Source organism: Aotus nancymaae, unplaced genomic scaffold (assembly GCF_030222135.1).
Source record: "Aotus nancymaae isolate 86718 unplaced genomic scaffold, 86718_ANA_hifiasm-v0.15.2.pri h1tg000010l, whole genome shotgun sequence".
In the NCBI taxonomy this organism is placed as follows: Eukaryota; Metazoa; Chordata; class Mammalia; order Primates; family Aotidae; genus Aotus; species Aotus nancymaae.
In genome coordinates, this window is record NW_026988421.1 from 8,436,203 (window position 1) to 8,459,840 (window position 23,638).

A 23,638-nucleotide genomic window follows, 5' to 3' on the forward strand; every position below is an offset into this window, starting at 1 on the left:
GGTCACCAGCACCTCCCACCCTCCAACATCACATCTAGTTCTGGGTCTTCGGAGACCCCACCTTCCTCTCTACCCAACCCACAGAAACATGAAGAAGTGAGGCGCCCACCTCATCCTATCATGAGGCTAAGGATTCTTAATGATCTTCTGGGAGGTCCCGCCCCTGTTCCTAGTGCGGAGCTCAACCTTGAGCCTACTGTTTATCACCGGCTGCCATTCTCCCACCCTTACCCCACGTCCCCACCTCTCTTCACGGCAATCATAAGTGAACTATAAAATCCAACATGTATCCAGAGGTAGAGAGTGAGCTCCGGGGAGTGCTGAGAGGATTATTTACCTTCTATGGGTACAGGTGATGTCCTGGCAGGCCAACTGTCTGTAAACAGCAACAAAGAGAAAGGATAGAGTTGGACTTGAAGGGAAAAAGGGAAAAAGCAAGCAGTTCTCTGGACCAGGCAAGCATTGTGGAAACAATTCCATTCCCCAGTCTGGCCAATTGCTCCCCATGTGTCTGCCCAGGTCTCCTGCCCAGGGAACTGATTCAGAGACAAAGGACACCATGCAGGCCCTTCCATCTCTCTCTAAGACAGGGATGACCTCTTCTCAGTTAGGAAACCTTCACCACCCCTATACCCCACCATCCACTGAACCATGGACTGACTGGCACATCTGACACCATTGCCGAGACTCTGACACTTGCAGCTAAAATGTTTGGCGGACCGGGGGTCCACCTAGGAGGAAAATCAGGTTTTCTGGTAAGTGAAGGCACCAGAAACATTTCTTAGTCTTTCTCCCTGCTGAGGATAGCTTCTGCCTCTTCTGGGTGCAGACGTGGCCCTGCAGAATCTGGGGATCTTTCAAGTAGTGGGACGTGGAGTATCAGGCTTGTACTGACCTTGCCTTCAACAGAACATTAGAGGGTATCACCCTCAATTCTCAGAAAGGTTGTATCAGCCCTGAATATAAAGGGGCCGAGGCTCATTCAACAGAGGGCCTCCTTCTGAACCTGTAAGGGTTCCGTTGGGACAGCATGGAACTATGTGGTGAAAGCTGAGATGGATTGAAGAGAAGGCAGAAGCTGAATACTATGCGTGGCTAAGAAGCACCATGCCGGGGTCTCAGTTACAGAGAGAGTGGGCAGGGGGGAATAATATGCACCAGAGTATCTGCAGAGAAGCAAGAGGGCTCTGTGGAGTGGGCAACGGGTAACTGAGCAGAAAGAGAAGGGACATCCCGGGGAAGGATGGTGGGGACTCACCTGGCCTGAGTGTCGACTGTGCAGCTGTGAGGAAAAAATGCAACAATAGACACCAAGCACTCAGTTACCCCTGTTGAGATTCGCTTGGGGTGGTTGGCAAAATATTCCAGAAAATATTTAAGATATATTAGGGAAAGTATAGATTAGTCTCAAACCTTTTGGAAGGCCAAAAGCTTTTATTGGGGCAGACTGAAGGTGGCCGGCCAGTCCCTTCAGTTAGGGAGAGAGAGACGGTCAAAGTTCTCACCCCACAGGCATTTGTCTCCATTCTAACTGTTCACTCATGTAAATGTTGTGCTGGGTGGCCTCTGGGGAGGATCAAAGGGGAAGTACCTGTTAATAGCATTTACTCTGGGCTCTCGGAACCGAAAGCTCTTGTCCTTCTCGTAACCATGTTAATTATCCACAAGTGTGTTAACTTAGAATCTCTGCTGTAAAATCTCAATGGGATAAACGTGTGATGGACAGAGGGTCTGGGTCGACTGGTTGCATTTTGCCCTCTGAAAGCAGCCAACGGCCATCCCTAGCCCACTTGAATCACTGCAATGATTGTGTGAGAGTGCATTCCTTCATCGGTGGTTGAGTCGGGGTCTGCAGGCCAGACTCCTGCAGGCACTGGAGACTGACGGCTCAGATCCCAACTAGAGTTAAGGCGAAAGTGGCTGGGGGTATCCACACCCTGAGCTGATGCCCTGCCAGCGCCCACTGTGAAGCCCTCAGTCCCTCAGGGACCCCACACACCCCAGCATTGCCTCCATTTCTGTGCCTGCAGCCCACTCTCTGGGAATATAAAGGTCACTTTGGTGCCTGGGACTGGCCACAACAACCTGGGTATCAAAACAGGGAGCAGCACACAGCCACCCTAAGCAATGAGCTGACAAAGACGCCAGCTGTCCCTTGAGCTGCGATGAGCCTGGTTTGACACGTATTCCTGGTGATCCTCTGGGAGGATCCCCCACCATTTGTCACTCGCTGCCAGCCTCCCACCCTTACCCCACTTCCCGCCTCTCTTCACAGTAATCATAAGTGAACTATTTACACTTGAGTCCGTCCCTCTGAGTCAGTGGCTGACAGCACTCAAGGTAATACAGTGTTGAAGGGGAGAGGAGGCCTCACCAACCAGATCCCCAAAACGTGCTGTCCCTGAGAAGAAGCCTCAGGGAAAATAGGGGCTATGAGTTATGAGGATGTTCCTGTAGCAGAATAAAAGGTCCCTCATTTCTGCTGTCAGCATGCTGGACCCTGTGTCTCAACACTGGTGCCTCAGTCACCTCCAAACTAATGTTGGGGCACTGCTTGCAGCTTAGGGATCTGTGCTGACCATGGAATTGCACACACAGGTTGGATAACCCCAGCTAAACTCCAGAGCCACCGGATGACCAGGAAAGACTTGGTGGGTGGGGGTCCTGGAAAGAGAAACCTGTCTGTTACTATATTCTCTGAATATAGTCTGTCCCTAGAATAGGCTCAAGTGAATTTTTTTTTTTCATTAGAGACAGGGTTTGCCAACTTGCCCAGAGCCGGTCTTGAATGCCTGAGCTCAAGCAATCTGCCTGCCTCAGCGTCCTAAAGTGCTGGGATTACAGGCATGAGCCACCACACCCGACCCTCCAGAGATCTTTGATGCCTACCTGAGCAGACGACACCGGCGTCTTCATGATGGCCACAGTTGTGGGAGAACCAACCGTTGTGGGAGCAGCTCCATAGGTAGGACTCATGCCCTGAGCAGCGCACGTCATCCAGGACAATGGGTCCTGAGCCCTGGCCAAACCGGGCATTTCCTGGAGCTGACGTGGCCCAGCCACAGCCCAGCTGCCTGCAGACCACATTGGCATCACTGATGTCCCAGCTGTCATCACACACGGTGCCCCAGGAGCCTCGGTAGAGGACCTCCACTCGGCCCTGACACCCGTCACCTCCATTCACCAGCCTCAGGGCCAAACTGGATTCAGATCCTACAGGGGAACACAAGAATTCTTCATCCATCCCTATTAGCAGGTCAACGATAAGGCATGTACAACACTCAGTGCACTGGGCAAAGAAGTCAAGTTTGAATACAAATGCCAAAGTCACCAGGGCACACGGTCACGACTGAAGATGACTGTGCCCAGAGGTTAAGCTCTGTCCTAGTGGAAGAAGAAGTGATACCTATTCTACCCAAGTCTATAAAAGCTCCACTTATGGGTAAGCAGGTATGACCCCAGCAGACGTGACAGGAACGGACACCTTACTCCTCACTCTGGGTGCACACAGGACAGAGCTCCACAGCTACAAATCCAGGCCCAGACCCATGCAGTATTCAAGAGCTCATTGACACCTGCGTGGTCCTCTCTGGCTCTGGCAAACTGCCAGGGATGCCAAGGCCTTAGCCAGACAGGTGCAGGGACCAGCACTTTTGGAGAGCACCACTCTTTGGAGGTCTCTAGCTCATGGCCTGCGGGCCAGGAACAAGGTCCCAGTAGGACTAGGGAGCACTCCAGTGCTCGTCCTGAGCACCTGGTCGAGGATCTTTCCTGATCACTTGGAACAGGATCCCACGGGAGAGAGGTCACCAGCACCCTCCGCTCTCCAACATCAGACCCAGAACTGACTCCCCAGAGACTTCACCTTCCTCCCCATGTAAGCCACAGGGACATGAAAAGAGGGGGGCCCACCATGTGCCTCATTCTATCAGTCTCAAACACAAAATCCGTCCAGAGATAGTGAGCCCTGGGGAGGGCTGAGAGGATTATTTACCTGTTGTTGATGCAGGTGAGGTTGTGGTGGGCCATGTGTCTGTCAATTGCAACAAAGAGGAAAGACAAAATTAGGATCTAAGGCGCGTTCCACACTCAGGGCACTTTCTCATGACCAAAGTCACCCAGGCAGGCAGTCACCTTGGAATATAGCCGGAGATTAGGCTTCATCACAGAGAAAGCGCTGACAGCCTACTTTGCCCAGGTCTACGGAAGCTCAAGTTTTGGGGAAGCACCTGTGACCCCAGCGGAGGTGATAAGAATGGACATCCCACTTCCCAATCTGGGTACACACAGGATGGAGCTGGACAGCTGCACATGGCATGCCCAGACCCCTCCCTTATTCAGGAGCACGGTCCTGTCTGGGATCTGGCTGGCAAAGTACCGGAGATGGCAGGACCTTGGCCAGACAGGTGCGAGGACAGGCACTTTTACCTAATCTTCCCAGGCCTGCATGCATCCCATGGCCTCAGGATCAGGAATGAGGTCCCCGTAGGATTAGGGAGACCCCCCAGGGCTTGTCCTGAGCACATGCATGAGGATCTTTCCTGACCACTTGGAACAGGATCCCACAGGAAAGAGGTCACCAGCACCTCCCACCCTCCAATATCACATCTAGTTCTGGGTCTTCGGAGACCCCACCTTCCTCTCTACCCAACCCACAGAAACATGAAGAAGTGAGGCGCCCACCTCATCCTATCATGAGGCTAAGGATTCTTAACGATCTTCTGGGAGGTCCCGCCCCTGTTCCTAGTGCAGAGCTCAACCTTGAGCCTACTGTTTATCACCGGCTGCCATTCTCCCACCCTTACCCCACGTCCCCACCTCTCTTCACGGCAATCATAAGTGAACTATAAAATCCAACATGTATCCAGAGGTAGAGAGTGAGCTCCGGGGAGTGCTGAGAGGATTATTTACCTTCTATGGGTACAGGTGATGTCCTGGCAGGCCAACTGTCTGTAAACAGCAACAAAGAGAAAGGATAGAGTTGGGCTTGAAGGGAAAAAGGGAAAAAGCAAGCAGTTCTCTGAACCAGGCAAGCATTGTGGAAAGAATTCCACTCCCAAATCTGGCCAATTGCTCCCCATGTGTCTGCCCATGTCTGCTGCCCAGGGAACTGATTCAGAGACAAAAGACACCATGCAGGCCCTTCCATCTCTCTCTAAGACAGGGATGACCTCTTCTCAGTTAGGAAACCTTCACCATCCCTATACCCCACCATCCACTGAACCATGGACTGACTGGCACATCTGACACCATTGCCGAGACTCTGACACTTGCAGCTAAAATGTTTGGCGGACCTGGGGTCCACCTAGGAGGAAAATCATGTTTTCTGGTAAGTGAAGGCACCAGAAACATTTCTTAGCCTTTCTCCCCGCTGAGCATAGCTTCTGCCTCTTCTGGGTGCAGACGTGGCCCTGCAGAATCTGGGGATCTTTCAAGTAGTGGGACGTGGAGTATCAGGCTTGTACTGACCTTGCCTTCAACAGAACATTAGAGGGTATCACCCTCAATTCTCAGAAAGGTTGTATCAGCCCTGAATATAAAGGGGCCGAGGCTCATTCAACAGAGGGCCTCCTTCTGAACCTGTAAGGGTTCCGTTGGGACAGCATGGAACTATGTGGTGAAAGCTGAGATGGATTGAAGAGAAGGCAGAAGCTGAATACTATGCGTGGCTAAGAAGCACCATGCCGGGGTCTCAGTTACAGAGAGAGTGGGCAGGGGTGAATAATATGCACCAGAGTATCTGCAGAGAAGCAAGAGGGCTCTGTGGAGTGGGCAACGGGTAACTGAGCAGAAAGAGAAGGGACATCCTGGGGAAGGATGGTGGGGACTCACCTGGCCTGAGCGTCGACTGTGCAGCTGTGAGGAAAAAATGCAACATTAGACACCAAGCACTCAGTTACCCCTGTTGAGATTCGCTTGGGGTGGTTGGCAAAATATTCCAGAAAATATTTAAGATATATTAGGGAAAGTATAGATTAGTCTCAAACCTTTTGGAAGGCCAAAAGCTTTTATTGGGGCAGACTGAAGGTGGCCGGCCAGTCCCTTCAGTTAGGGAGAGAGAGACGGTCAAAGGCCTCACCCCACAGGCATTTGTCTCCACTCTAACTGTTCACTCATGTAAATGTTGTGCTGGGTGGCCTCTGGGGAGGATCAAAGGGGAAGTACCTGTTAATAGCATTTACTCTGGGCTCTCGGAACCGAAAGCTCTTGTCCTTCTCGTAACCATGTTAATTATCCACAAGTGTGTTAACTTAGAATCTCTGCTGTAAAATCTCAATGGAATAAACGTGTGATGGACAGAGGGTCTGGGTCGACTGGTTGCATTTTGCCCTCTGAAAGCAGCCAACGGCCATCCCTAGCCCACTTGAATCACTGCAATGATTGTGTGAGAGTGCATTCCTTCATCGGTGGTTGAGTCGGGGTCTGCAGGCCAGACTCCTGCAGGCACTGGAGACTGACGGCTCAGATCCCAACTAGAGTTAAGGCGAAAGTGGCTGGGGGTATCCACACCCTGAGCTGATGCCCTGCCAGCGCCCACTGTGAAGCCCTCAGTCCCTCAGGGACCCCACACACCCCAGCATTGCCTCCATTTCTGTGCCTGCAGCCCACTCTCTGGGAATATAAAGGTCACTTTGGTGCCTGGGACTGGCCACAACAACCTGGGTATCAAAACAGGGAGCAGCACACAGCCACCCTAAGCAATGAGCTGACAAAGACGCCAGCTGTCCCTTGAGCTGCGATGAGCCTGGTTTGACACGTATTCCTGGTGATCCTCTGGGAGGATCCCCCACCATTTGTCACTCGCTGCCAGCCTCCCACCCTTACCCCACTTCCCGCCTCTCTTCACAGTAATCATAAGTGAACTATTTACACTTGAGTCTGTCCCTCTGAGTCAGTGGCTGACAGCACTCAAGGTAATACAGTGTTGAAGGGGAGAGGAGGCCTCACCAACCAGATCCCCAAAACGTGCTGTCCCTGAGAAGAAGCCTCAGGGAAAATAGGGGCTATGAGTTATGAGGATGTTCCTGTAGCAGAATAAAAGGTTCCTCATTTCTGCTGTCAGAATGCTGGACCCTGTGTCTCAACACTGGTGCCTCAGTCACCTCCAAACTAATGTTGGGGCACTGCTTGCAGCTTAGGGATCTGTGCTGACCATGGAATTGCACACACAGGTTGGATAACCCCAGCTAAACTCCAGAGCCACCGGATGACCAGGAAAGACTTGGTGGGTGGGGGTCCTGGAAAGAGAAACCTGTCTGTTACTATATTCTCTGAATATAGTCTGTCCCTAGAATAGGCTCAAGTGAATTTTTTTTTTTCATTAGAGACAGGGTTTGCCAACTTGCCCAGAGCCGGTCTTGAATGCCTGAGCTCAAGCAATCTGCCTGCCTCAGCGTCCTAAAGTGCTGGGATTACAGGCATGAGCCACCACACCCGACCCTCCAGAGATCTTTGATGCCTACCTGAGCAGACGACACCGGCGTCTTCATGATGGCCACAGTTGTGGGAGAACCAACCGTTGTGGGAGCAGCTCCATAGGTAGGACTCATGCCCTGAGCAGCGCACGTCATCCAGGACAATGGGTCCTGAGCCCTGGCCAAACCGGGCATTTCCTGGAGCTGACGTGGCCCAGCCACAGCCCAGCTGCCTGCAGACCACATTGGCATCACTGATGTCCCAGCTGTCATCACACACGGTGCCCCAGGAGCCTCGGTAGAGGACCTCCACTCGGCCCTGACACCCGTCACCTCCATTCACCAGCCTCAGGGCCAAACTGGATTCAGATCCTACAGGGGAACACAAGAATTCTTCATCCATCCCTATTAGCAGGTCAACGATAAGGCATGTACAACACTCAGTGCACTGGGCAAAGAAGTCAAGTTTGAATACAAATGCCAAAGTCACCAGGGCACACGGTCACGACTGAAGATGACTGTGCCCAGAGGTTAAGCTCTGTCCTAGTGGAAGAAGAAGTGATACCTATTCTACCCAAGTCTATAAAAGCTCCACTTATGGGTAAGCAGGTATGACCCCAGCAGACGTGACAGGAACGGACACCTTACTCCTCACTCTGGGTGCACACAGGACAGAGCTCCACAGCTACAAATCCAGGCCCAGACCCATGCAGTATTCAAGAGCTCATTGACACCTGCGTGGTCCTCTCTGGCTCTGGCAAACTGCCAGGGATGCCAAGGCCTTAGCCAGACAGGTGCAGGGACCAGCACTTTTGGAGAGCACCACTCTTTGGAGGTCTCTAGCTCATGGCCTGCGGGCCAGGAACAAGGTCCCAGTAGGACTAGGGAGCACTCCAGTGCTCGTCCTGAGCACCTGGTCGAGGATCTTTCCTGATCACTTGGAACAGGATCCCACGGGAGAGAGGTCACCAGCACCCTCCGCTCTCCAACATCAGACCCAGAACTGACTCCCCAGAGACTTCACCTTCCTCCCCATGTAAGCCACAGGGACATGAAAAGAGGGGGGCCCACCATGTGCCTCATTCTATCAGTCTCAAACACAAAATCCGTCCAGAGATAGTGAGCCCTGGGGAGGGCTGAGAGGATTATTTACCTGTTGTTGATGCAGGTGAGGTTGTGGTGGGCCATGTGTCTGTCAATTGCAACAAAGAGGAAAGACAAAATTAGGATCTAAGGCGCGTTCCACACTCAGGGCACTTTCTCATGACCAAAGTCACCCAGGCAGGCAGTCACCTTGGAATATAGCCGGAGATTAGGCTTCATCACAGAGAAAGCGCTGACAGCCTACTTTGCCCAGGTCTACGGAAGCTCAAGTTTTGGGGAAGCACCTGTGACCCCAGCGGAGGTGATAAGAATGGACATCCCACTTCCCAATCTGGGTACACACAGGATGGAGCTGGACAGCTGCACATGGCATGCCCAGACCCCTCCCTTATTCAGGAGCACGGTCCTGTCTGGGATCTGGCTGGCAAAGTACCGGAGATGGCAGGACCTTGGCCAGACAGGTGCGAGGACAGGCACTTTTACCTAATCTTCCCAGGCCTGCATGCATCCCATGGCCTCAGGATCAGGAATGAGGTCCCCGTAGGATTAGGGAGACCCCCCAGGGCTTGTCCTGAGCACATGCATGAGGATCTTTCCTGACCACTTGGAACAGGATCCCACAGGAAAGAGGTCACCAGCACCTCCCACCCTCCAACATCACATCTAGTTCTGGGTCTTCGGAGACCCCACCTTCCTCTCTACCCAACCCACAGAAACATGAAGAAGTGAGGCGCCCACCTCATCCTATCATGAGGCTAAGGATTCTTAACGATCTTCTGGGAGGTCCCGCCCCTGTTCCTAGTGCAGAGCTCAACCTTGAGCCTACTGTTTATCACCGGCTGCCATTCTCCCACCCTTACCCCACGTCCCCACCTCTCTTCACGGCAATCATAAGTGAACTATAAAATCCAACATGTATCCAGAGGTAGAGAGTGAGCTCCGGGGAGTGCTGAGAGGATTATTTACCTTCTATGGGTACAGGTGATGTCCTGGCAGGCCAACTGTCTGTAAACAGCAACAAAGAGAAAGGATAGAGTTGGGCTTGAAGGGAAAAAGGGAAAAAGCAAGCAGTTCTCTGAACCAGGCAAGCATTGTGGAAAGAATTCCACTCCCAAATCTGGCCAATTGCTCCCCATGTGTCTGCCCATGTCTGCTGCCCAGGGAACTGATTCAGAGACAAAAGACACCATGCAGGCCCTTCCATCTCTCTCTAAGACAGGGATGACCTCTTCTCAGTTAGGAAACCTTCACCATCCCTATACCCCACCATCCACTGAACCATGGACTGACTGGCACATCTGACACCATTGCCGAGACTCTGACACTTGCAGCTAAAATGTTTGGCGGACCTGGGGTCCACCTAGGAGGAAAATCATGTTTTCTGGTAAGTGAAGGCACCAGAAACATTTCTTAGCCTTTCTCCCCGCTGAGCATAGCTTCTGCCTCTTCTGGGTGCAGACGTGGCCCTGCAGAATCTGGGGATCTTTCAAGTAGTGGGACGTGGAGTATCAGGCTTGTACTGACCTTGCCTTCAACAGAACATTAGAGGGTATCACCCTCAATTCTCAGAAAGGTTGTATCAGCCTTGAATATAAAGGGGCCGAGGCTCATTCAACCGAGGGCCTCCTTCTGAACCTGTAAGGGTTCCGTTGGGACAGCATGGAACTATGTGCTGAAAGCTGAGATGGATTGAAGAGAAGGCAGAAGCTGAATACTATGCGTGGTTAAGAAGCACCATGCCGGGGTCTCAGTTACAGAGAGAGTGGGCAGGGGTGAATAATATGCACCAGAGTATCTGCAGAGAAGAAAGAGGGCTCTGTGGAATGGGCAACGGGTAACTGAGCAGAAAGAGAAGGGACATCCTGGGGAAGGATGGTGGGGACTCACCTGGCCTGAGCGTCGACTGTGCAGCTGTGAGGAAAAAATGCAACATTAGACACCAAGCACTCAGTTACTCCTGTTGAGATTCGCTTGGGGTGGTTGGCAAAATATTCCAGAAAATATTTAAGATATATTAGGGAAAGTATAGATTAGTCTCAAACCTTTTGGAAGGCCAAAAGCTTTTATTGGGGCAGACTGAAGGTGGCCGGCCAGTCCCTTCAGTTAGGGAGAGAGAGACGGTCAAAGGCCTCACCCCACAGGCATTTGTCTCCACTCTAACTGTTCACTCATGTAAATGTTGTGCTGGGTGGCCTCTGGGGAGGATCAAAGGGGAAGTACCTGTTAATAGCATTTACTCTGGGCTCTCGGAACCGAAAGCTCTTGTCCTTCTCGTAACCATGTTAATTATCCACAAGTGTGTTAACTTAGAATCTCTGCTGTAAAATCTCAATGGAATAAACGTGTGATGGACAGAGGGTCTGGGTCGACTGGTTGCATTTTGCCCTCTGAAAGCAGCCAACGGCCATCCCTAGCCCACTTGAATCACTGCAATGATTGTGTGAGAGTGCATTCCTTCATCGGTGGTTGAGTCGGGGTCTGCAGGCCAGACTCCTGCAGGCACTGGAGACTGACGGCTCAGATCCCAACTAGAGTTAAGGCGAAAGTGGCTGGGGGTATCCACACCCTGAGCTGATGCCCTGCCAGCGCCCACTGTGAAGCCCTCAGTCCCTCAGGGACCCCACACACCCCAGCATTGCCTCCATTTCTGTGCCTGCAGCCCACTCTCTGGGAATATAAAGGTCACTTTGGTGCCTGGGACTGGCCACAACAACCTGGGTATCAAAACAGGGAGCAGCACACAGCCACCCTAAGCAATGAGCTGACAAAGACGCCAGCTGTCCCTTGAGCTGCGATGAGCCTGGTTTGACACGTATTCCTGGTGATCCTCTGGGAGGATCCCCCACCATTTGTCACTCGCTGCCAGCCTCCCACCCTTACCCCACTTCCCGCCTCTCTTCACAGTAATCATAAGTGAACTATTTACACTTGAGTCCGTCCCTCTGAGTCAGTGGCTGACAGCACTCAAGGTAATACAGTGTTGAAGGGGAGAGGAGGCCTCACCAACCAGATCCCCAAAACGTGCTGTCCCTGAGAAGAAGCCTCAGGGAAAATAGGGGCTATGAGTTATGAGGATGTTCCTGTAGCAGAATAAAAGGTCCCTCATTTCTGCTGTCAGCATGCTGGACCCTGTGTCTCAACACTGGTGCCTCAGTCACCTCCAAACTAATGTTGGGGCACTGCTTGCAGCTTAGGGATCTGTGCTGACCATGGCATTGCACACACAGGTTGGATAACCCCAGCTAAACTCCAGAGCCACCGGATGACCAGGAAAGGCTTGGTGGGTGGTGGTCCTGGAAAGAGAAACCTGTTTGTTACTATATTCTCTGAATATAGTCTGTCCCTAGAACAGGCTCAAGTGATTTTTTTTTTTTCACTAGAGACAGGGTTTGCCAACTAGCCCAGAGCCGGTCTTGAATGCCTGAGCTCAAGCAATCTGCCTGCCTCAGCGTCCTAAAGTGCTGGGATTACAGGCATGAGCCACCACACCCGATCCTCCAGAGATCTTTGATGCCTACCTGAGCAGACGACACCGGCGTCTTCATGATGGCCACAGTTGTGGGAGAACCAACCGTTGTGGGAGCAGCTCCACAGGTAGGACTCGTACCCTGAGCAGCGCATGTCATCCAGGACAATGGGTCCTGAGCCCTGGCCAAACCAGGCATTTCCTGGAGCTGACGTGGCCCAGCCACAGCCCAGCTGCCTACAGACCACATTGGCATCATTGGTGTCCCAGCTGTCATCACACACGGTGCCCCAGGAGCCTTGGTACAGGACCTCCACCCGGCCCTGACACCTGTCTCCTCCATTCACCAGCCTCAGGGCCAAACCGGAATCGGATCCTAGAGGAAGGCACAACATTTCTCTTGCACATTCCTACTGAAAGACAAGATCCCAGGGCCTGCAGGGCATTCAGAGTCTTCCCCATTCAGAGTCTTTGAGAGAATCTCTAACTAGACTGGGCTCTAACACACCTTGAGGTTAGAATTCTTCATGGGGAAGAGGACAGTGACCGCTCGGCCCAAACCCAAGCCTTAGCGCTTCAGCTGGAGGACCTGACCCTCCTAATCTATACCCTGGAGGGGGCCTGGAGATCCACATGACCCTTCTCTAAGCAGACCATGTGCTCTGCCTGCTTCCCTCAGACAAGGGACACAGAGCACCCCACACGGAAGAGCAGCGCGATGACAGCGGGCTGTCCTGGGAGGAGCTCTGATGTGTATCTGGGGCGCGAAAGTTGGCATGGAGCACATTTCGCACACGATCTTCCTGGCCAGGATGGCTGGGGTCAGCACAGGGCTGTGGAGATGGGGGATCTAGGCTGTCACTCTGGACTGGAGACTGATCCCACTGGTCTCTACTTCCAAAGCACAACAGGCTGTTAGAGACGCCACATTCTGACTGATTTTTCCCTACCCCTACAAACATGGGCAATGAAGGAAGCTTCACTCTAGCTGACCTCTGGGGTCCAGAAGGTCACTGTGTGCTCACAACATTCCCTCCCATCCCATTCCCTAAAAGTTTTCCTGAATCACAGTCGAGCCCATGGATGTAGTTGGCATCATGATCTATAGAAAGGGAAGAGTAAAGCCAGTCTCACCCCCAGTTCTAGTGTTATCTGTGTTCTTTATCATACGGAAGAGAAAGAGGTTAAGTCAGGCCTCACCCCATGGGCCAGAGGGAGAGGGAAACAGAGGGCTTGAGGAATAGGAAGGCCTGATGCATGTACCATCAGCATTGCCAACTGCTCCATGCCAACCCTGGGCAAGCCAGGGGCCTTGGTGAGAATGCTGTCCTTGAACTGCTTCTAGGGCCAAAGTTTCCCATGGGAAATGGGAAGTGACTTCCCTTCCCAAAGCCCAGGCTGCCAGAATCCCAGGCTGTATTGACTATGGCTCCCAGATTTCTCACTGGAGGTACCCAAGGGGGATGTACAGGACCTCTGATGCCCATAAGCTGAAGGATTGTGATTTCTCTCTGTTAGGAAGAAACCAGGGTGGCCTAATATGGGCTTAGAGAAAGGACAAGGGCAAGGATGCTGTCCTAGCAATTTGGCTACGTTAGCAGGTAGGCACCTGCCTCTCAAGGCCCTGTAGCCAGAGATCCAGCACCCTAGCCTGGCCAGGGGTCACACAGCTGGGTGAGGACCGCAGGAGTGGGCTGCATGAATAACAGAATCTCTAGAGACAGGACAACAGGCTCCACCTTGGAACTCCTTGGAGATGCATCTTCAACTTGATTCCTCCCCAGTCTCAGACACAAACCATGGAAGAGATGCCTGTTCAGACCTGAGGACTTATTTGGAAGGGCCCCTCTTGGGAGCTAAGCACCCTACTCTCTATGCCCTCTGTGCCTCTTCTGGATCAGAGGTGAACCTAGGGGTGCAGTTGGGTAATAAGCCCACAGGGATCCCCCAGTGTAGACATTACCTTCTGTTACAGTTGTCTCCAGGGGCGCCTTCGAGGGAAACAGAGAAGCTGCAGGGTGGAGAAAGGAAGAGCTCACTGATGGTAGCCCTCTCCTGCGGAGGGTTGGCCCATGGCTTCCTCAGCTCTGAAGCAGAGGCTGGAAGCACAGGTGCTAAGGGCACCCTCCATTGCCAAAAGCCAAACACGTGCCAATGGCTCTGTCACTCTACTGGTGATAGACTTGGCTAGGATGCCACATCCTTTGCTCTTGTTACTCTCCCCCCACCTCCTCTGCTGCCACAGCCTCTATTCAAAAAGTCACCCAGTCCATTCACAGCCCCGTCCTAGTCATAGGATTGAATGTCAAATGACATATGTCTGTATCTATAGGTCAAACACACCCTCAAATGACAAATATTCACCGTCACTGAAATGCTCCTGAGAAGGCGATTCAACTAGAAAGAAAGGTGGTTTCCAGAGAAAACCAACATTTTCAGAATGCCAAAATAAACCGCTCACAAGGTGGCTGCGTGGAAGACCATGCACCCATGGGGAGCCCAGTCCTACTTGGTGCTTGGATTATCAAGGGCATATCCCATGCAGGGTGGCATGGGCTCAGCCCAGTCCACACAGCAAATGCCAGAGTTGCTCTAGAAGTGGACAGTTTAACCAGAAACTCCTCCTGGGGGAACATGCCATGAGACAGCATCCTTGGAGGTTTCTTCATGGATTAAAGGATCCCTTGGTGTCCACACATCCTGGCACTATGTGAACAACTGAAATCAGCACTGGGATTTGCTGGGTTGGGTCCAGGAGAAGCTCTCTTTTCCACTGAGGATGTTAAGTATCTTTTATTTGTCATTTAATTTCCAATAAAGAGAATGCTTTGGTTCACTCCTCAATTTGATGTTGGTATACATTCATGTCTTAGGGACCAGCAGTTCCCCTATCCTCCTCAGCCTTTAAAAGAGGAGAAACTGCCACTTAGGAAGACATTTATTTGGTGTCCCAGGCCAGGGATGGTTGTGATGCTGCTCATCAGAACCAGTCCATGAGGTGATTGCATCAGCAGGCTCTGAGGGACTGAGACAGAAGCCTGCCTCCCCCACACCCAGCTTCAGAAGGACAGGCAGATGATCCCTTGACCTTCACTGTCTATGAAAAGGGGCAATACCACCTGCTCTCCAACATCAACTAGGGCATAACTTACAACAAAGCAAGTCAACTGCAGAGCACACACGTACACAGCTCATGTGTTGTGATACTGACTCAGACTTGCACATACACAGAGCAAGGTGATATCCCAATACCTGAGCACACAACACCAGCATCTTCCCTGTGGCCACATTTGTGGTTGTACCATCCACTGTGGGGACAGCTTGACAGGTAGGGCTCTCTTCCCGAGCAATGCACGTCACCCAAGAGAATGTTTCCAGAGCCCTGACCAAAGTGGGCCCTGCCCAGGGCTGACACAGAATAGCCACAGCCGAGCTGCCTGCAGACAACATCTGCATCCTGGGTGTCCCAGCTGTCATCACACACAGTGTCCCAGTAGCCTTGGTGCAGGACCTCCACCCAGCCCTGACACCAGTCACCTCTATTCACCAGCCTCAGAGGCAGATCTGCAGTGACGCAGCGGGAAGCCCTCATCCCGGAGCTCTCGGCCCCCTTGACTTGCATCCCTACCCCCTCATTCCACTTTCTTCCTCTGACCAGACCTTACGTATCTCTGTTCTTCCACGTTCTGTCTTTGCCCTCTTCTCCTTCTGTATTTTCCCCCTGGAGAACCTCATGTACTCTGAGAACTGTCCAGAGGACCCCCAAATCCACCTCTCTGTCCCTGACTCAGTCCTGACCGCCTAGCTCTAATCTCCAGACCAGCATTTTCAGTGGCCTCCTGCCCACCCCACCCCATACATCTTCCCAAACTCAACACCGCCTCTTCTTTCCATTTGAATTAAGGATGTCACCATGCTCCACATCAACCATGCTGGGAATGTGGGCATCATATTTGACTCCTCCTTCTCCTCACATCCTGTATCTAACATTACCAAGGTCCTTTCCTTGTCATTTTCACTGCCATTTCACTGGGATATGCCTTCATCCCCTTGAACCTGGCCTACTCCCAGCTGAATCTTCAATCTCTGCTCCTCCTTTCTCTAGTCCATCCACACGCATTGATTCAACCAGCACTGATGAAATGCTTACTCTGCATTCGTTTTTGTGCTAAGAAGATTCATCGGTCTCCAGGCAGTCTCCAAGTTTTATCTTTACAAAGTTCAAATATATTCACCTCACTTCCCTGCTCAAAATGCTTTAATACACTCTCCACTTCCATCAGAATCAAGTCCAAGAGCGAGCCTCGACCTACTTTTCCAGCCTCCTCTCCTGGGAGGGGCTGAGACAGCCTGCGTCCCACCATGGAGCTGGCCATGCTGGGAAGTCAAAAGGCACCGTGTTCCTGCCAGACACGATGCCACTAGACCACCCACCGGGGTAAGCTGCACTGACGGTGTGAGGAAAATGGGCACAGGTCCTGAGGGCACAGCCCACCCTCCTAATGGCGGGAGCCAGATCCTCAGTATGACTTTTCAATGGTGAGTTTGAGGTTACAAGAAACTTGTGGTCACAGAGTGAGAAGCTTGAATGGGATGCAATGGGAGGGGGCAGGTTGCTTTTCCTCCTAGAGGGAGGAAAGGCCAGCTGGACCATCTTCAGGGCATCCCCAAGGTACATTCTGGAACTCCCATGCTCTGTCCCTCCCCAGTCTCAGGGACATAATCCATGGAAAAGGTGCCTGTTCAGACCCGAGGCCTTATTCAGAAGGGCCCCTCTTAGGAGCTAAACGCCCTACCTTCTATGCCCTCTGCACCTCTTCTGGATCAGAGATGAGCCTAGGGGTGCAGCGGGGCAATGAGTCCCCTCTGGTCACCCTGTGAATTGTCCCTCCAGAAGAGTGCTTGGTCTCCCTGCCTCAGCCTCTCCCTTGCTGCATAGTGATCAGAAAGCTGCTTTTCCCAGGCCATTTCTGGATCTCTCAAGGCATGTCCTGGAAGGGGAGGGACTGGCCTCAACAGTGCCAAGGGACCAGGGGCAGAGTCATCCTAAGTGAACACGTAGGAGACCCTGAAAAATCAAACTTGGGCACAAAGGTCTTCACACTCTCGCTGGAGAGGCAGGGACATTGAGCCAAAGTCAAAGACCAGGGCAGGGGCAGAAGGAGGCACCTATCCTCGACTCAAATCTCTACCCTACTACTCACCAGACACATGACCTTAGACACAGAAATATTGACAAATTAGCTAACTGTGCCCTGGTTTTCCCATCTGCAAAATGAGTATAATCATATTACTTAGCTCAAACTGTTCTTGGGAAGATTTCATGATAATAGCACTCACTATGTGCATTAGTTGAGCACTTATTGTGTGCCAGGTGGTATTTTAAGTCTTTTTAAAATATATCAATTCATTTCAAACATGAAAATCATTTGATACAGGGTGTATAACAAGTGCTTGGTAGATGTTAGTTATCTTCCAGATATCTGTCATTATTAGCGAAAAGAAAAGGGGAGCCTGGTGTGGGTGCCTCATGCCTGTAATCCCAGCACTTTGGGAGGCTGAGGCGGGCAGATCACGAGGTCAAGAGATTGAGACCATCCTGGCCAACATGGTGAAACCCCATCTCTTAAAGTACAAAAATTAGCTGGGTATGGTGGAATGTGTCTGTAGTCTCAGCTACTCTGGAGGCTGAGGCAGGAGAATCGCTTCAACCCAGGAGCAGAGTTACTACCTTTTGTTTCAACCACCTCTCCTCACACCAAACTGAAGCTAATCTCATCTGATAAATGACTAAGAGAGAGCAAGAGGAAGGAGAATGACAGCTGGGATTGACTGGGTGTACACCTGGAACATGCCAAGGGTCTTGGCACCCATGTGTCCCATCCTCTCCCTCCGCCCCCAAGATTCCTGCATTTGACAAGGCGGACATTTGCTCTGTGACCACAGCTGTGATCAGCCTCAGCTAGCCAACAGCAGCAGAGGGGAACTGGCCAACCCCACCAGGGAAGAGGAGTGAAGAAAAGTTCTTACCAGAGTCTGTAGTCCCTGGGATCCACCAACCTGGAAAGAACACAAATTCGTCTCAGAAACACTATTTACAAATGATTTCCTACAAGTCACAGAAATTGGCTTTCGCTTCACCGTACAATCACACCAGAGGGCGCTGTGGCTCAATCTTGGGTTTGTGTGTCTCTGATATTCTTGATTAATGAGTTTCACAACAGCGGGTTAAAGCAAGTGGATTGGATATGAAGAGCGCCACCATTTTAGGTGTAATGAAGCACATGTCTCTTTACTAGCCCCCTAACGCTACGGCTTATAGCGACAGGATGTAATCTATGCATGGAAGAAAGGGCTGGACAAGAGAAGACAGTTTAAGCTGTTGTCCAGTCTGAAATTTGAGTATAGCTGGCATTGACAACAGCCGCTCGGATGCCCCCTAAATAAGAAAATATGTTAGTGTCAGATATTCTGTTCCTTCTGACCCATAACCCGAAAACATTTTATTCTATCTTGAAGCAAACAGAAATCTAGAGATCCCTGGATCTTTGTATTCAGTGAGGCCAGACAAGGTCCATCAGACTCAATTGTAGCTTTTGAGTTTCTTTTTGAGCAGCTCTAACTATATTTGTGGGTATTGATATTTCATAGCTTTTATATATTTTAGAAGTCTTTCAAAGATCAGAGAGAATATGTATTCATTTAAAAACTAGGATAAAACTCATTCTATCCTGTAATCACCATATGGATCCATCAGATCCTTCTATAAACCCAAGATTCATTATTGTCTTCTGACTTCACTTTTCCTGCATCTTGAAACATTTTGCTATTTTATGATCCAAGAAATTATTGCATCATTATTCATCAATTGTTATATTGTAAGAAAAGGGTAGAATGGTGACGCTGCCTGGAAGGACGATGAAATAGTGATATGTCATCATTCTTCCATGCCCAGAGTATTGTGTTTTCTTTCAAGAAGTATTTTTTTTTAAAGATTGTATACACTGCCTTCATAGTCCGCTTTTAGCTTTCATTGAATGCAGTTAAGAATTCAAATTTTTTCATTATCTACTAGTGATGGCAAAGAGAAGAAAATTAACAAAGGAAGATGTTTTATAATCATTAGATGAACCAGAAGAGGAATATAAAGAGACAAGACACAGCACTCCAGATACTAATAATGACAGAACTGATTGTACAACAGAAATCTCAGACTATGAGTCTTCAGATGATGATATCCTAGATGAATTTCTCAAATTCAAGAATCCAGGAGTCAATGATATAATTCTAAGGTAAAATATGATGCTCTTACCCACTTCGATAGGGATTTCATCACATGACATTTTGCAGCAAGAACCTGGACCACCTTATTTTGCTAAAAAAGACGTGGTAGTATTCTTTTGTCTTTCGTGATGTTTATATACCAAAATCTATGTGATACAAAAAGGTCTGCTATGTTTAAATTCTTATTAACATTTCCAATATAGTTTCTTTCATTATTCCTTTTCTTTTTGCTTCCTGATAAAAGGGGGATTAGGCATTTGGCCAAAGTATCAGATCATTATTTTATTTTTAGAGACAGAGTCTTGCTCTATTACCCAGGCTGGATTCAAATTCCTGGGTTCAAGCGATCCTCCTGCCTCCAGTGCTGGAGTAGCTGGTACTACAGGCATGTGCCACTACACCCGGCTCCTCAGATTCTTTGTAAATGTGGGTCCTGAGAGCATGACAATCATGGTTCAGAAATTTGAATTTCTCTAACAGAACCAACAGGCCAGTGACAGGACTTGCTGTGTATGTTAGAGAACTGCTTCACCTGCCTCAATAGCTTGAATGTGAGGTCCACAATGGGCTTCCCCAGCTGCCCTGCTTCGTATTGATGGCTTAGGAAGGGGGCCGCTGAAACCATGTGACTACGCACCCCTGATAAGGAAGCGACTCGCAATAGAAACCAGAACATTCTTTCAACAGAGATAGCAAACTAGGGAACATCTGTACCAGAACATCCCCACCTCATTTTCACATGCCATCCCTGCTCCCACTCTCAAGGACATGCTGACAGACGTGCCTGAGAGATCCTGCCATTCAAAGCTCTGCCATTTAAACGGTCTACATGACACCATGCAATTCCCACTGCCAGGCCCTGGGTATCCTGCTTAATTTCATGGCAGTCAAACTCATCCAATTCAGAAACTCAGAGCTCCAGGGCCTTGACGAGGCTCATCTACAGCACGGAACAGAACATTGAAGTTGTTTCTGGTTCTGCTATGTCCACACATTTTGAATAGACCCTTCTGCACATATTGAGACCAATTTTTAGTCTTCCAAGAATCAACCACATAGCCGTAGATAACTCCAGCTGCCATTGTGGGAATGGTAGTAAATTACCTATGGGGGAAGCTCCCACTTATTTTTTTTTCCAGGAAATGGAGACAGGCTGATATCTATCACTGGGGATCAGTGTCCAGCATAGCTAAGCCGTCAGAATGGCCGAACCAGAAGCCACCAAGAGATCTGTCAAGGTATTTCCCAAAGACATAAGCATTTTCCAAGAGATCTGGTGTCTTTCCATGTGAACTCTGTCACTGCCACAAATCTCATGAAGATGAGAAACATATCTATTGTGTATTTACTGCTGAGGAAGGGCTTGAGCAAAAAAAAAAAAAAAAAGAATAGGCAAGGTATCATCAAGCTAGCCCATGTCTACCAAGTAGGCTACTCCAGTGATGCTGGGAGAGAGGCCTAAGGGGAGGGGCAGTGTGGGAAGAGAACCTAAGCAAACGTTCATTTTGACTTACTGTGAAGTCTTACTGTGTCTTCATAGTTCCTTGAAGATAATACCGTTTTTATGTATGTTATCTCTTTTAACCTTCCCACCAACCCTGCCATCTGCACTTACAGACGAGAAACTGAGGCACAGACATTTAGAGAGTAGGTAAGGACACAGAGACTGTGACATCCCTGTCCACCATCTTCCCCTGTACTCCCTCCTGCAAAACCACTGTCTGCTACCAACCCACTCCTGTGGTTCTTGCTGATGCAAGGAAGGTGGTCCACGCCAACCTACTTTCCACGGCCCACCAAAGGTGGGTCTTCAATGGGAAGTCACCCAGCAGCCTTGACCAAAACTCCACATTGCTTTTCTATTGACTTTGCAGAACTATTCAAGATAAGACCATTTTGATCCTCGCAGTTTTCATCTTTAAGGAGGTGGTAAGCCCTTACCCTTCATCCCTCACAAGCACACAGGTTATCTCACACTCCCAGGCACGGTCTTTCCTGCTCTGTAGTCTGCGTCTGTCTCAGCAAAGTTTAAGGATTTTGTGGATGGGAGCCTCATGTGAGCCCTTGCCGTGGAGTCTCACTGTCTCCAAGTGAATGGAGACAGCCCGAGGGGATGGTGTGGAGGAAGTGGAGGATGCCACAAAGTGGATGTGGTGATGGATTGTTCATTGCTCAATGTGTCAGTTTGAGACATGACCAAGAATGAGCTCTCCAGAGATTTCCTCATTGACCATGTCTGCAGGCGTACCCCTGCCCTCTCTCTCCAGATTTAGACAAGGACCTAAAAAGCAAGTAAGAACTGAAACTGACAGCAGCTGTGCACGCACCTGCTCTTTACCCCTTTATCCCCAAAGACCAATATTTTCCTGCCACCAAAGGCAAGCACCACTTTCCAAACTTCACTGATCAAAAGTCTTTTTTCCTAGAGCTTCAGCAAATGTATCAAGAACACAGAGAAATGGGACTTCGGGAGAGCCTCCCATCAGAGCACCACCCTGACTAGACAGCATATTAAGGCGGCTGATCAGGGAGGAGAACATATGGCTTCTGGGGGATGGTGGCTACGGTCAGTCTAAGTCTGTGTCTGTTTCTTTCAAGTTTCTGACAACAGTGCCAGGGGGTAAGAGGCAAACACTCTTCTTCACCACTCTGCCTGGCTACTCCTGCACCTGCTCCAGACCTCAGCTCCCTGTGACTTCCTCAGGGTCTCTATCCCAATGGGCTGCTCACACCTCTCCTGCCATGAACTCTGGCTCCAGCGCTTTACACAATCGTCATTGTGCCTGTGTGATCAGTTGATGTGTCATCCCTGAAGGCAGGGGACATGTTCCCAAGCTGTGGGCTCTCCTGCTTAGAAGGCTCCTAGGAGGACTGGGCTTCTCCAGATGAGGTGGCAAGGATGTTAAGGCTATTTTGAGAGGTTAATGTTAAAAGTTCAGTGATAGCAATCTACTCATGAAAAAGTCTTTAATATCAACAAATCAAACTTAGGATGTAGCCAAGAATTGTTGGGAAATGTTAAAAATTTAAATTCACTTGATAACAATAAATTAAAATAGGCAGCATTTAAAGGACACACACACACACACACACACACACACACACACTTCTGTCACTTTCTTTGTAACTTCCAACCAAAGTAGTGCTTCCAAAATTACACTGCAAACACCAAAGTTTAATAAGTATTGGGCCATGCAGGATGGTTTCTCAAACTGTGGTCTGCAAACCACCCTCGTGTGATTTTGTAAAACTGAGGATTCTTGAGCCTCACCTCAGGCTCTCCAAATAAGGGTCTCTAGAGGGAGGAAGAGGAATTCCAAGGACCTATTCGAACAAATACTCTAGTTGATTCTGACATGCATGAAGTTTAAGGGTGAGACAAAATAAAATTGAAACACACACACACACACACACACACAACTGTATAACCATGTGGTCCATTCATGCTGTACTGAAAGAAGTTTCTATTGCCTTTGTATTTCAAGAAGGGACACAAATCATAGTTTTATGGAGTCCTAATGCCATTCATTAAAGCTCAGAAAAGCAGCATTTATTCTTAAGGTATAAATAACTGTATAGGATTAAAAAATTATAAACTAACACAGGATATTCTTTTCAATGTACTTACTACGTGTTATGAGATGATCTGATTCAGCAGCTGAAAAGAAATAAAAGAAAAATCAGACACATGTATTTCACCCACAGGAATCCTGACCAAAACACCCACCTTTGAACCAATACAGTGGGCCGTGAAGTAGAGCTGTAGCAGCTACACGTAAACCACCATCAACAGATCTATAGCCTGTTCTGGAAATGGAATCCAAATTGATAGCAACTTCATGAGTCTTTAGTGTATCCAAGGCAAAATGCTAAACTAGTCCCTGGAAATGTGGTGATTAAGAAAATGTTCTCAATATCTTAAACATAATTTTAATAAAATACGCAGTAATAACTTAACATTTGCTCCTGTATATTTCCTGCTGAAGTTAATTTGTTATTTTACTAAAATACAATTAACCCTTCATCATGGTAGAAAAGCAAATTAGGCTTGTGCACAAATGTGGGACTCACTGCTTTTCTTATTTCTTTGAAAAAAATTAGCCCATCCAGCTTGTATTTATGGGCCTGAGGAGTTGAGTTTGAGAGTTTTGAATTAGTTTGCTAGCTTTCAACGAACTGAATGAAATTGCTTAAAGTGCAGATTAGCAATTACTTGGACATAAATTCAAAAAAGTCAAGTGATGTGTTGACAAAAACCAGGGGAGATGAAAATGCCTTTTTTTCCCATAAAATGACAGAGATAATCATTTATCGAGAATTACTACCTCTCTTAAGGTTAGTGGGAGAATTAAAGGAGAAAACGTAGGTG

General features: G+C 49.4%; 1 protein-coding gene across 1 annotated transcript in view; it reads right to left on the reverse strand.

The window, feature by feature from the left end:
* The window catches only part of LOC105718001 (deleted in malignant brain tumors 1 protein-like), a 93,005-nt gene that overhangs the window by 47,697 nt on the left and 21,670 nt on the right, over positions 1-23,638 (reverse strand). Inside the window, 14 exon segments of the mRNA XM_064373771.1 lie at positions 338-376; positions 1,259-1,282; positions 2,890-3,213; positions 3,995-4,033; positions 4,912-4,950; positions 5,833-5,856; positions 7,464-7,787; positions 8,569-8,607; positions 9,486-9,524; positions 10,407-10,430; positions 12,038-12,361; positions 13,949-13,996; positions 18,016-18,045; positions 22,898-22,927. Of these exon segments, the coding sequence (XP_064229841.1) occupies positions 338-376; positions 1,259-1,282; positions 2,890-3,213; positions 3,995-4,033; positions 4,912-4,950; positions 5,833-5,856; positions 7,464-7,787; positions 8,569-8,607; positions 9,486-9,524; positions 10,407-10,430; positions 12,038-12,361; positions 13,949-13,996; positions 18,016-18,045; positions 22,898-22,927 (1,347 nt within the window).